Source organism: Toxotes jaculatrix, chromosome 1 (assembly GCF_017976425.1).
Source record: "Toxotes jaculatrix isolate fToxJac2 chromosome 1, fToxJac2.pri, whole genome shotgun sequence".
Taxonomy (NCBI): domain Eukaryota; kingdom Metazoa; phylum Chordata; class Actinopteri; family Toxotidae; genus Toxotes; species Toxotes jaculatrix.
Window position 1 is genome coordinate 6,436,306 of NC_054394.1, and position 11,865 is coordinate 6,448,170.

Consider the following 11,865-nt stretch of genomic DNA (forward strand, 5'->3'; position numbering starts at 1 on the left):
ACACAGTGGACTATGTAATCCTTATTTTGAAAATAGGTCATGTCAAGAAATCTCATATTTTTGGACAGTTACAACTGTTTACCTACTCAACCCAATTATTTGTGAAGCACGTAGTAGTATGGCAATTTTTAATATTTAGTGGGTAATTATTAAATATTTGTTAGGACAAAGGTTTTATTATCCAACAGTACTTGACATTGTAATACATAATATGCAGGGATACACAAATCTAACAAGACTAAGGGTTTACAGCCATGCTAGCAGCTACATGAGGCTGCAGTCTGATGTTAATACCATAGCTGTGTATACATGACTTGCCCTGTGAGTCAAGTTGATGGATACCTGGGGAACATTTACCATTGTCAATTACGTTGCTCAGTCCCCACAGCTGCAGAGATAAAGATACCTTGCCACTCATCCAAAAGGATACATCAGTTCCTCAGAATGGAGGGGAATCCCTGGCATTGAGACCCTGGTGGACTGTGCACAACTTGCTGTCACTTGAAAGATGATGAAGTCACTGAAATCACATGGGAGTCACATGAAAAAGGGTGTGAATTGTGTAAAATCACCTGGGTGAGGATGTCTCGGTGGCATTACAAATATCTCTTAAACAGGATGATGCTTTGACTGGTGTGTTATGTAAGTGTAAGGTGAAGTCTATGGGATCCTCCTTGTGATGTCTGGTTGGACAGACTGTGTTTTTCAGCTCACTAAACGCATCTTTCCCTGCTTTACTCTGCATTTATAAGACAGGCGCGAGGCAATGAGATGTAAAAAAGTATGTGTAGTCATCACAATTTATATGATGTAAATAATGGAATACTTTTATATTTGTATGCACTGTGCAGATCAAGATAGATTAAATCCAACATCTGGAAAATAAAGTCAACACATCTAAGGTGATAACATATGACATGAAAAGGAGGTAGGCCAGAGACTGTAGGGCTGACCCTTGGTATGGATTTTCTCTGTTGTGTGTTTGTCAAATGACACGGACAGAACTTTTTTTCAAGCCTTTTGTCAATGAATGTCTAAACACAATGATAAAAGGAGTATTCAAGTAAGCATTTAAATTAAAATAAAGGTTTTGTAAGCAGAAATTATGACGACACTTTTTCAGATTTCTGCAGCACAGAAGATGACTGAATGTTCCCTCAGTTTAACCATGACCCTCTGTGATGTGGTCAGGAGTACCCTCTAGTGGAAAACAAAATCACACAGGGGATATCTGAAAACCAGTAGCAGGCTGACCATGTACCCACAGGATAAGAAGCATCATGTAAAAATAGATACACATTTAGGCATATTCAAAAATGAATAAATTTGTTAACTCTAGCTGTTACATGCTGTTAAGCCTTACATGCCCAAAAATATAATAGAATTTAATTAAGCACATTAACTTGTGACACAAAACAAGCAGAACCAATCTGAACCACTGCTGGACACTTATGCAAGCCAATACCATACAGTACAACTACTCTGCCATAGAATCTATATTTTATGATGCCCATAATGTTCAGTTTTTGCTGACATTGTCATAGTTAATGTGGTGATGTTTCTAACTTTCTGTAAGTAAACTGAAGATAATGACACAAAAATTAATTCTGAGTAAGTCTCATGAATAGGTGTTTTATTAAAGTTCGATCAATCACTGTAACCTGCAATAGCTGATTATTTCTGGCCACATGGAGGCAGCAGAAACAAGTTTTGAACATGACACTGTGACATATTGTCACATTTTAAGTTTAAGAAAAACCTGTTGGGAAAAACTTGTTAGATTATTTATACATCCAAGAGTTACGGAGAAACATTATCACTCATTCTGAGTCACACTTATATGAACAGTACATGAACCTGCTATCAGTTATAAACTGATTGAATTTTTTTTATTATTATGAGGACTAACACTATACAGCAACAAAAAATAACTATTACTAATGTTTTATGACAATCAGAAAGGTTTGTTTATATATGTAATGTCTGTGTCAAATTCTCTCAAAAGATTAAAGAGGTCAGCGTATCTCTGAGAAACAACAACGTTGCAGTTAATTTAGTTTTCATTTGAGCCTTGAAATGAAATCACTGCTTGGGTTGTGGCATGATTGTGGGGCATGATTGTCACACGTAATTAAAGGTCTAACTTAACGGAATTAAGGTCTAACTTAAAATGTTTAATTGTAAAACTTCCTATAATATTCCTCATTCCAAAATAACCAGTCTCGCTGTACCAATGATGAGAGTACTTTGATCTATAAGAACATGTCTCCATCTTCTTCCTCTGCCATTAGGCATTTGACTGAATGCACTTTCATCCACACAAAATATTTCTTACTTACATTCTTTCAGGAGAAAACATTGAGAGAATGTAGAGTTAGGTGTATTTTTTTTCCTTCCCATCAATAATATTTTTTTATAATTTCCTTTCCAGGGCTCAATTCATTCATGTTAAAATGAGAGCGCAGTTAAACTTCAAGATCGGGGGCTTAGTGTTCACGGTTTTATGCTGCAGAGGAATGTTCTTTTCTCAGAACAGTCCATTATCTTCCATTGCATACTGTTGTGAACCAGTGCACCACAGTGCTGCTGCTGGGCAGGACAGTTAGGGAGGTAGGAGCTGATCACCTCCTCACTGCTCACCCACAACCACTCACCAGCCAGGAAACGCAGTCCGACCCACACCTACAGGAAACAACAGGAGTGAGTCATATGGGAATACACAGTGCAATCACTGCTGCTCCATACTTTGATACTTTTAACGTACACACACAGCGGGCACACTAAATACAACCTGCAATACTGTAACTTTCACAAGTCTGCACTCTGTTCTGTTAAGCTGCTCTGTTTGGCTGGTGTCGCTTCATTAAATGATGTTAGCTGCTTTGCGTGTCATTACCCTTTTCACCTCCACAGGAAACAAGATGTGGCTTTGACTCAAGCCTCCTGCTCCTGTTTCAATCTACCTGCACCTCCAAGTGTAAAAACAGAACGTTATGGTTTTATGATTCTTTAAATTTGTTACCCTGAGTGCTAGCTTCATAGTCACACAATTTAAAAAGCCTGAATTTGTTACTGCTACTTGATGTATTACATATTTGAAGTGTTTCAGTTAACAAATCATATTAGACACATTTTAAATGTGGTAAATACAGTTGTATTAGTGTTGATATTAGGTGTTACTTCTATGTCACTGGCAATGATGGTGGCTTTGCAGTCATTTTTACCAAAGGCTTTTTTGTTGCTTTTCCCCAAATAGGAGGTGGCTGTCAGAGATTCACAATATTTTCAAGGCATAACTCTTAATAATGTTCTGAATGATGTGAGAACAGTGTGTTTCTTGGTGGGGTAAGTATATAGCTCAAAGATAAGACTGTGGTATCAGTCTTGTTGTTTAATACTCAACAACAAATGAGTGTACTTTCCAAAATGTCATTTCCTTTAACATGACAGGAGTTCAGGGACAAAACAAGACTTCAGATGGCACAGTCCTTATGGCCACAAACTCTCATGTACTGCAGAAATACACCAAACCTCATTAGTGGTTGCAGTCAGTTGTGTTGTCTCTCCAAACAGCAGAATGTTATTTGCTTCTGGCAGGCTGGCAAGGTCATACACGAGTGTGTTATCTTCCTCAGTGGACTCCACATCATTCAGCTCTCTGCAATGCTGCAAGGCTTCCTCCCATGTTTTCATCTCCTGGACCAGAATCAGTCTTTCATCCATACACAGGAAGGGGTGAAGATGAGAGCACTTTTGACTTTCCCAGATTAGGTTATACCTCAAAACGCACAACTCTACAAAAAACAAGGAGAGATACAGTTGAAATAACAGTTACATGGACATACAACAGCTTTATGGCAAACATGATTTCATCAACCACATATTCTATAAGACGTACTAACACTCTTTCGCACAGGATCCTTTTCAAGTAAACTGCATAATAGCAACTAAAACTTTAATCTGCTAATGGTGAAGTTAGAAGGATTTATCCTCTGAGGACCATGAGTATTTGTTCCAGATTTCAGTTCATCCAATGGTGGTTGAGATATTTCAGTCTTTTAGCAGTGGACCTATCAACTGACAGACCAACACTGCCATCTGTATGCAGCTAGCATGGCTAAATAGTTCTGCATGAACATTTCAAATGCACCAAGAGTCAATGTAGATACAATCAAAAGGTCTTTCATTATCTTCATTAGATCATATCTGAATCTCTTAAATTGTGCAGCAAATTAAAAGTGTACTTGATTACAGAACTCAGTGAATGTGTTTATTTCCCTTCTCACCTTGCTCACCAAAATTCCATATGCTTAATCTGGTATTCGCATCTTCACTGGACCAGCTCTGTACACCATCTGATCCAATACGCAAACCAATCCAACCTTCATACATGGCAAGCTTGATGTCGTCCTGTTCACTCCTGATGGTGACCAAGTCAGTGTAGGTCTCTCTGCAGTAGCTACGAGCAGCAAACCAGGTCTTCGGAAGGGAGACATGGACAACCTTCGAAATTTTCAGGTGTGAAGTCACCACACATGGAGGACCGGGGAGGACGAAGAAGACGAGTTGGAGGAGGAGAAGACCGGGGATGTTTCTCTCCATGTTTTCTTCAAAGAGGCTTTAAAGTAGAGTAAGGTCAGGCATCACTGTGTATATTACATTTATTACAACACAATGCAATAAACACAATCCATGTAATTTATTTATCAGTTCATCCATTCATCTGTCCTTTCATTCATATAGTTCCACTAGGACAGAATATATCTGGCAACTGATGCCCACGGTCAATCAAATCATGTTACAGATAACTGTGAAGTCAAATGTCACTGAAATCTTATAGCACTTCTCCGTTTTTAGTACTCATATAACAGAGCAGCAGGATTAGGTGCCAAGCCAAACAAATAGTAAGTTTGTCACCTTTTCCTTTTGTTACTACATTTATTCAACAAGTTAATGTTAATGAATATTTTGTATTCCTCTTTTAAAATATTTGTACGACCAAAATTAAAAGCTGCTAAGGTTAACAGATTTACAGAAACATGAAGCGAGTGTATGCTGAGCAGCCTGTCTGTAGATACCATCACACAGAACAGAATTCAACTCTGATGGGAATTTTATTCCACAACTCTAACACTTTCTGTACCTTTTTTAGAGCCAAGTCTGTTTCTGTGGTAAAACTTACCATAAATGATGGCACCAACACAGGAAGATCAGCGTAGTGTACGTTTGTAGAAAAGGGAAGAGATGCTCTGTATTCACAGACAGGACTGACAGAGGGCTGAGTCATTCAAGTCAATATCCGTCAAATGCACAAACTAAATCTTTCGTGTCTCTAGTCAAATGTATTCAGTGATGCAAAGCAGAGTGAGACTTTTAAGTATTCTTGTGTTCACAGTTCTCATCAACAGACAAATATAATCATTTAATTTGATTTGATTTTCCTTTTACATTTGCATGTAAATTTACATTTTTTTTGGTTTGTTTTTCTACAAGGGCAACCACCCTAGACACTGGCACGCTGACATTTGAGGTTGATCCTGATGATCAGTAAACACTGATATGCATCAGTAAACACATCTGGAGACTTTTTTATGGTTTTAAATGAGGAATTTAAGTTAATTAAAGAACTGGTAATGGTAAATAAATACGTTCTAAATGTAGAACAGATAAAAAGGCATGGTATTTGGTTCAAAATATTCATTATAAGTGGCACCTATTTTACACTTAGCTGCAGGAAATATAGCTATTGAACAAGGAACAGTTATTAGGGATCACGGGCAGAGGCATGGCAACTGTGGAAAATTCATGCCTAGCTATTTAACCAAATGATAAGTGTGAGCATTAGTGTTATCACAGTTAGATTATTGTTCTGCGATCCGCTCCATTACAACAGAGAGTAATTTGAACAGGTTGCTGGAAGCACAGAATAAACAAGCAGACAGTGCATTTCACTGCCTTTACCAAACAAGTCTGAATGCAACAACAGTTTGGCTTGGTTAAGTGTAAAAAGCAGGCTGCATCAAATACTTTACAATAACCTACCTTTTTTTTCAGACAGGCATCATTATTCTACCCGGCAGGCATCAGAGATCAGAGGGTGATTTTCTGTTTCCTCCATGAAGAACTAGTTTAACACAGGGAACAGTTAATTATCAAGCAGTGATAGCATGGAATTCATTTCCTAAGCTTCTGTACAATATGAAAAAAAAAAAGGATGTTTAAAAAACTTGTGGGGACCCAGGAAAGAGAAGCCACTGTCACTACACAGTGGCCAATGGAGTCCTAAAAATAAAAATGCATAGTTAATTTACGTTTCTTTTGCTAAATTACATTCTCATTTGCTGAAATAAAACATAATACATAATACATAATACATATAAACTACAGTTCACGCTACCCCGGTTAGTGACATTTTGCCTGTATTATGATTTGCATATGGCTGTAAAACCTGGACCTCACATTAAAGCGATGTTTGTGTTCCTGATAAAGAAAAAACACAAAACAATTACACAGGCACTACTGGGATTTGAACCCAGGATCTCCTGTTTACTAGACAGGCGCTTTGACCAACTAAGCCACAGTGCCTACAGCTAACAGCCTTTTGAAATGCGTCCTGAGTAATTCATCCTCTAAGGCACGTTACCTTTTCATATAGAAGTATTTAAATAAGCTGACTTTTATAGTGATTTGATGCATTTGCAAGAACACATGCAAACCCACAGGGCAAGAACAACAAACACTGCTGCAGAGCAAGAGGTGACAGCAAACCCTGAGCCCTGAGCAGTTTGAAAACAAGAACACTGAGAACACATACAGATCTTTAACTTGCATATAAGGCAACAACAGGAGCTACTGTAGGCAAAACAGGTGGATCAGACACGGCAACTTGTTTGAAATTGAAGTAAATGGTTTAAATAAAATGATTACATAATCTAAAGCAATTACACTCTTATTTGGTTTGGTTAACTGCATTGCATCATCTTAAGATCTCAACAAGTTTGTTTTTTTGGGTCAAAAATTTATAAAAATTTGAGCCTACACACAAAAGTGTAGCTGTGGTAATATTTCCTTCATACTTAATAGACCTAATTGAAATGTAGTATTTTGGCATAATATTGAATTTTTAACTGATTTAATGTTAGAAATGAATATGCAATTGAGTATACATAAATGCAACCACAAATATTTCCAACAAGTGTGAATTTTTCCTGTACAGATTCTTTTCTCACCACCGAAGTCTCCTTCAAACCAAGTTTAATTTTTTACTTTTTTTTTTTTAACCATTGCTTTTTTCCTTTCTCCCAAAACTCAAAGAAATGACAAATCAAGTTTGTTTGAACAGTGGATTCCACATTTATTTCACAGTAATACTGATTTGTTTCAGCATCACTTCTTAAAAACAGACAAACTGATGGTGGCAGATAAACTGAACTGCTACACAAAGTAGCTGGTTTTCATAGCAATGACTCAGGTATCTAATCTATTTGCTTATCAACTGTCCAATATTGGTCCAGCCCATGCAAAGGCACACTGATTGCCACTGTGCAACTCATCCCGCTCCATCACCCTCAGCTCTGCGGCACACGTTGCTAAATTCGTTGCTAAACCCCAGTGCTCTGCTCTCCCAGTGAAGCCACAGCAGGTCTGACCCGTATGCACTGCAGCAGGTAGCATGCTGTCAGTTTTTACGAGGTAATGGACACCATATTGTTGGGACTCAGGATCTCAATCCAGTAGCCGTCAGGGTCCTGAATGAAGGCCAAGCCTTTCATTTTACCTGGGAAAAAAATAGAGGGGGTGGAAAATTAACTGTAAATACTACATAAATAAAAACGTCAAATCAATAAACATTATTAAATTTAGATGTTGACTGTGGATTAGTAATGACCATACATTCAAAGGCTGTTCAGACTCTGTTACGAATCTGTCTATAAACCTTCTATTCACTAATGTTTCACATCTTACCATCATCTGGTTTCTTGACAAATGTGACTCCTTGCTCTTCAAACAATTTACAGGCAGCATAAACGTCAGGAACTGCAATTCCAATGTGTCCTGTCGAATGTCAGGTAGATCGTAATTGTTCACTGTGAATTGCTGTTACAGTTCCACATGTCCAGGGTCTGCTCTACTGAGCCGATACATAAACACACTGACACGCACTTACATTTAAACAGTACCAGACTATGAACATACAGGATATCCTTAATAAAAGTTCTGAAGAAAGTTTATTCTAAAAGGAAAACTGACAGGTTAGCTGGTGCTGACAATGAATTATTTAAAGACTTGAGATTTAAAAAAAAAAAAAACAAAATTAAAAAAAACCAAGCAATAATATCACACATCACAACAACTGAAATGTTACTGTTAAGCTAAGAATGTGTTCATTTTATGTCATTGACATTATGTGTTACACATATTTTATGTTATTTCATTGGTCCTAACTGTCTGTTTGCGCAGAACGAAATCAATCTTACCAAAACCACGTGGATCAGAGTTTCCATTGTGATAAGACTGGCTCTCATCAGACTCAGAGCCCCAGTTACTGAAAGAGGAGGGACAGGAGCCGGGATACAAGAGGTAAGAGAGGAAATGAAGAAAAGAAGTGTACAATTAATGATGTTTTAGGTCATTTACACACATTAACGCTTACATAAAAAGCTGATTTCAAAATATACCACCACTGTAACACAAACATTAGAATAGACAAAGCAATATTTTACACCTGGATTTTTAGCACTGAGGGTTTTTCTCATCATTTCATATACGCCCATACAGCTTTAATGCTAGGACATAGACCCTTACTGTGTCAGCTCAATGGTGGCTCTTCTGGAGAAGGTCCAGGCTGTCTTCTCCTTCACATCTGTGGGAATCTCCTTCTTGTCCTCGTAGCCCAAGAAGAAGAGAGAGAAACGCATGGAAGGGAAGTCAAACTTTTGCAGAAGCCTGAAAGAATTTGCACACCAGAGAGAAAACATCACTTTAGTCACCAAGTCCAGTTTATGAATAGGACACTTTCTCTACATCTCTCACACACACAGACACAGACACACACACAGACAAAAACAGTTCACTGAACTGAAGCCCACACTAATACTCACGTCATGCCGAGGATTCTGGTGTAGAAATCCAGGGATTTTACTGGATCTTTGACCCGCAGCATAGTCTGCTGCATCATGAAATCCTGAGACACACAATCACAAGAACACAGTTTTACATATGCACAACATTTACAATCCAGTGGGAAGCAATGCTATTAATTAATCACAAAGATTAGAGGATGATATGTAACTGTGTCTTTAAAATCCAAGACAAACTCAAGTTTTCATGTTTAATCTGATGACATTAAAAGGCCTAAACGTGAGCTCTGATAGAACCAGGTCTTCCCAAGAGCAGAAACAAAGCTCTAAGCAGCTCAGAGTGTGAATTTGGATGTGCTGAACCACAGTGAGTTAAACAGTGAGTTAAACAGTGAGTTAAACAGAAACAATGGTGGTTTATTTGCAGGCATAGCTGAGAAACTGAACCACAGCTTATTAACCATTGTCTGAACAGCTTCCTGTGAAACAAACCGAAACAGCCAATACACCAAAAAAAGAAAACCTATTATAAAAGCTCACATTAGCCAACACTGACACTGGTTGACATGTTCAATGAACACACATACACTGAATACTGGAGGTGGACAGCCTTTCAGTTCTATATGAGGCAGTGTATTATGTGTTAGAGAGCAAAAAACATCTGTCTGCAGGGGAGATCATCTCTCTTTGGCTGTGCTAACTGTTCCTGAATTCCTGCAGAGGAGAATGTGAGTCCTTGCACTCACTCATGAAAAGAGATTTCAGCCAAAGCGCACCTCTGTGCAACCGAGTACATATGATCACCGCATCTGTTTGGGCTAAGAATCAGTCAGTATTACCATACGAGACAGATCAGGCCTGATCTGTCTCGTATTACCATACGAGACAGATCAGGCCTGGATGGATAGGTTACATTTACTTCCTTGTTTTCTATGCAAAAGTGAAGTTTTACATGCCTGGCTGGTGCTGCGGTGTGATGATGTCATAATGTTTACTGTGCTGGGGCCCATTTTCACAGAAGCTACTGGTAAATTGCAAATTGCAAATTAATTTGTGAGGGGATCTCACATGCCCACGCATGGGTCAGTCCTGTGGTTTGTGTTTTGATTAGTGAAATGTGAGGAAATTATCTCATGTATTTGAAATGGGCCCCTGGTTTTCACTCTGATCCTGACATTTTGTAGTTTTAAGTATATAAGAACCACAGCTTCTACTCTGTGTCTGTGTGTGTGTGTGTGTGTGTGTGTGTTTCCCACCCGGGTGTTATCTCTGTGGTTAGTGACTGTTCCCCTTCCCATGCCCTTCCTCCAAACAGTGTCAAGTTTTTACAGAGGAAAAATTATCAACACGTCCACAGAAACTCCTCAAAAACACTCCTGCAGCACACTGCTTGTTCCTCACTAAGCACATTCATATGTTTCAAACAGTCACAGTTTTGCCAACTTATAGCAAAATCCATCATTTCTGGCAGAGATCCAAAGCTTCAAAACAAATGATGGCATGTCAGGCATGTTGTTTAGTTATATTTTAGTAAATCTAGGATTATGAGAAACACACTTAACAGACACAGGAGTGGTGGATCATGCTGCTACAGAAGTTTGAGAGGTTTCTATAAACATGAACACAGTACCACAAAATCTTCTTTCTCAGGTCAAATTCTAACAAATATGAACATGGCACTTGCCAGAACTTGCCAGAACTTACACACATGTGTAGACACATTCTTGAAAGTCTTAAGCATGGGCTTCAACAGCAGTGAATGACAGCCTCAGCAAATATTCACAGAGACATCTACAAGTGAACCTAAGTTCAACTTTTTCTAAACAATGGCCTGAAGAATCTCCAGTGTGCAGCCAGTAGAGAGACATGGTGATACAGCAGTTCCAGGCTGTCTGGATGTTGTACATCTAGAATAGAGTATATCCTTGTGTTTTTTACTGTCTGTGTAAAGACAGGGGCAGCATGACTGCAAGTGCTTTTAAGGACAGAGAGTGAAGACAATAAGGTGTATGGCTGGAAACAAAAACACTCATATGCAGTCTTTAAATTGTGGATGGATCTGTTAGTCACCTGGATGCTTTAGCTCCAGCACCTTGTGCTTGCAACACCGCCCACATTAGCTATTTCCAGTCCCGCCTTACTTTTCTCCATACAATGTGAGTACATTCTGGTCGGATCGCGCCTAAATACCATCTTTCTTTCCTGTGAGGACGGGGCGGTTCTCGCGTTACGCACAGACTCGATGTAATAAATTATGGCTCAGTTTTAGCACCGAGTTTGTTAAGAGTTTCTTTCCACGGGAGAGTGCGCCGGCGAAAGTTGAGTTTAGGTTAGCTAGCTTGTAGCAGCATGTGATTAAAAACTATTTTTTTGTTACCTGAAAAGTGTTTGTCGCTGCTACACCCGCCACAAACACCGGCCATCGCGTTTAATATAAGTAGATCACTTGTCACCGGGGCAGTAATGTAGATTTTGTGAAGAAATGTGTCACTGTCCGATAATGGACGCATAGCTAGTTAACCTGTCTGGGAGTTGGTGGCCTGTTGGGTTGGCTGGATTTCATAGTGTCTCGTAGGAGTTTACTTCAACTTCGACAGGCACAAAAATAATCTTACCTTAGTTATTGGGTCTCCATCTTTACAAGCTGCAGCCGCTGCCTCGTCTGACAAACCTTTGTCGCTCATTTTTGCTAACAGACGTTTCAACGCTGGACTGCAGCTCAGCGGGGCGGACTGACAGGGAGTGGGATTCAGCTGAGGGAGTTTTAACAGAGATCATTTCCTGT

At 38.9% G+C, this 11,865-nt stretch overlaps 2 protein-coding genes and 1 non-coding gene across 4 annotated transcripts; all 3 read right to left on the bottom strand.

Annotated features, from left to right (window-relative positions):
- Positions 1-324: 324 nt before the first annotated feature.
- Positions 325-7,203, bottom strand: LOC121184593. 2 transcript variants are annotated; one of them, XM_041042379.1, is made up of 5 exons: positions 6,043-7,203; positions 5,183-5,249; positions 4,287-4,618; positions 3,532-3,794; positions 325-2,682 (listed from the first exon to the last, which is right to left on the bottom strand). In XM_041042379.1, exons 3-5 carry the CDS (start codon positions 4,600-4,602, stop codon positions 2,494-2,496), a joined length of 768 nt encoding a protein of 255 aa, XP_040898313.1. In that variant the 5' UTR covers positions 4,603-4,618; positions 5,183-5,249; positions 6,043-7,203; the 3' UTR covers positions 325-2,493. The 2 variants fall into 2 exon arrangements, with proteins under 2 accessions (XP_040898313.1, XP_040898322.1); XM_041042388.1 differs by having other exon boundaries at positions 4,296-4,618; positions 5,183-7,203.
- Positions 6,512-6,585, bottom strand: trnat-agu. The gene has a single exon. It is a non-coding gene; the product is annotated as a tRNA-Thr (tRNA).
- A 126-nt stretch (positions 7,204-7,329) lies between the features above and the next one.
- Positions 7,330-11,837, bottom strand: glo1 (glyoxalase 1). The gene is made up of 6 exons (XM_041042400.1): positions 11,696-11,837; positions 9,102-9,184; positions 8,806-8,946; positions 8,478-8,545; positions 7,966-8,055; positions 7,330-7,777 (listed from the first exon to the last, which is right to left on the bottom strand). Exons 1-6 carry the CDS (start codon positions 11,762-11,764, stop codon positions 7,686-7,688), a joined length of 543 nt encoding a protein of 180 aa, XP_040898334.1. The 5' UTR covers positions 11,765-11,837; the 3' UTR covers positions 7,330-7,685.
- Between the last annotated feature and the right edge of the window lie 28 nt (positions 11,838-11,865).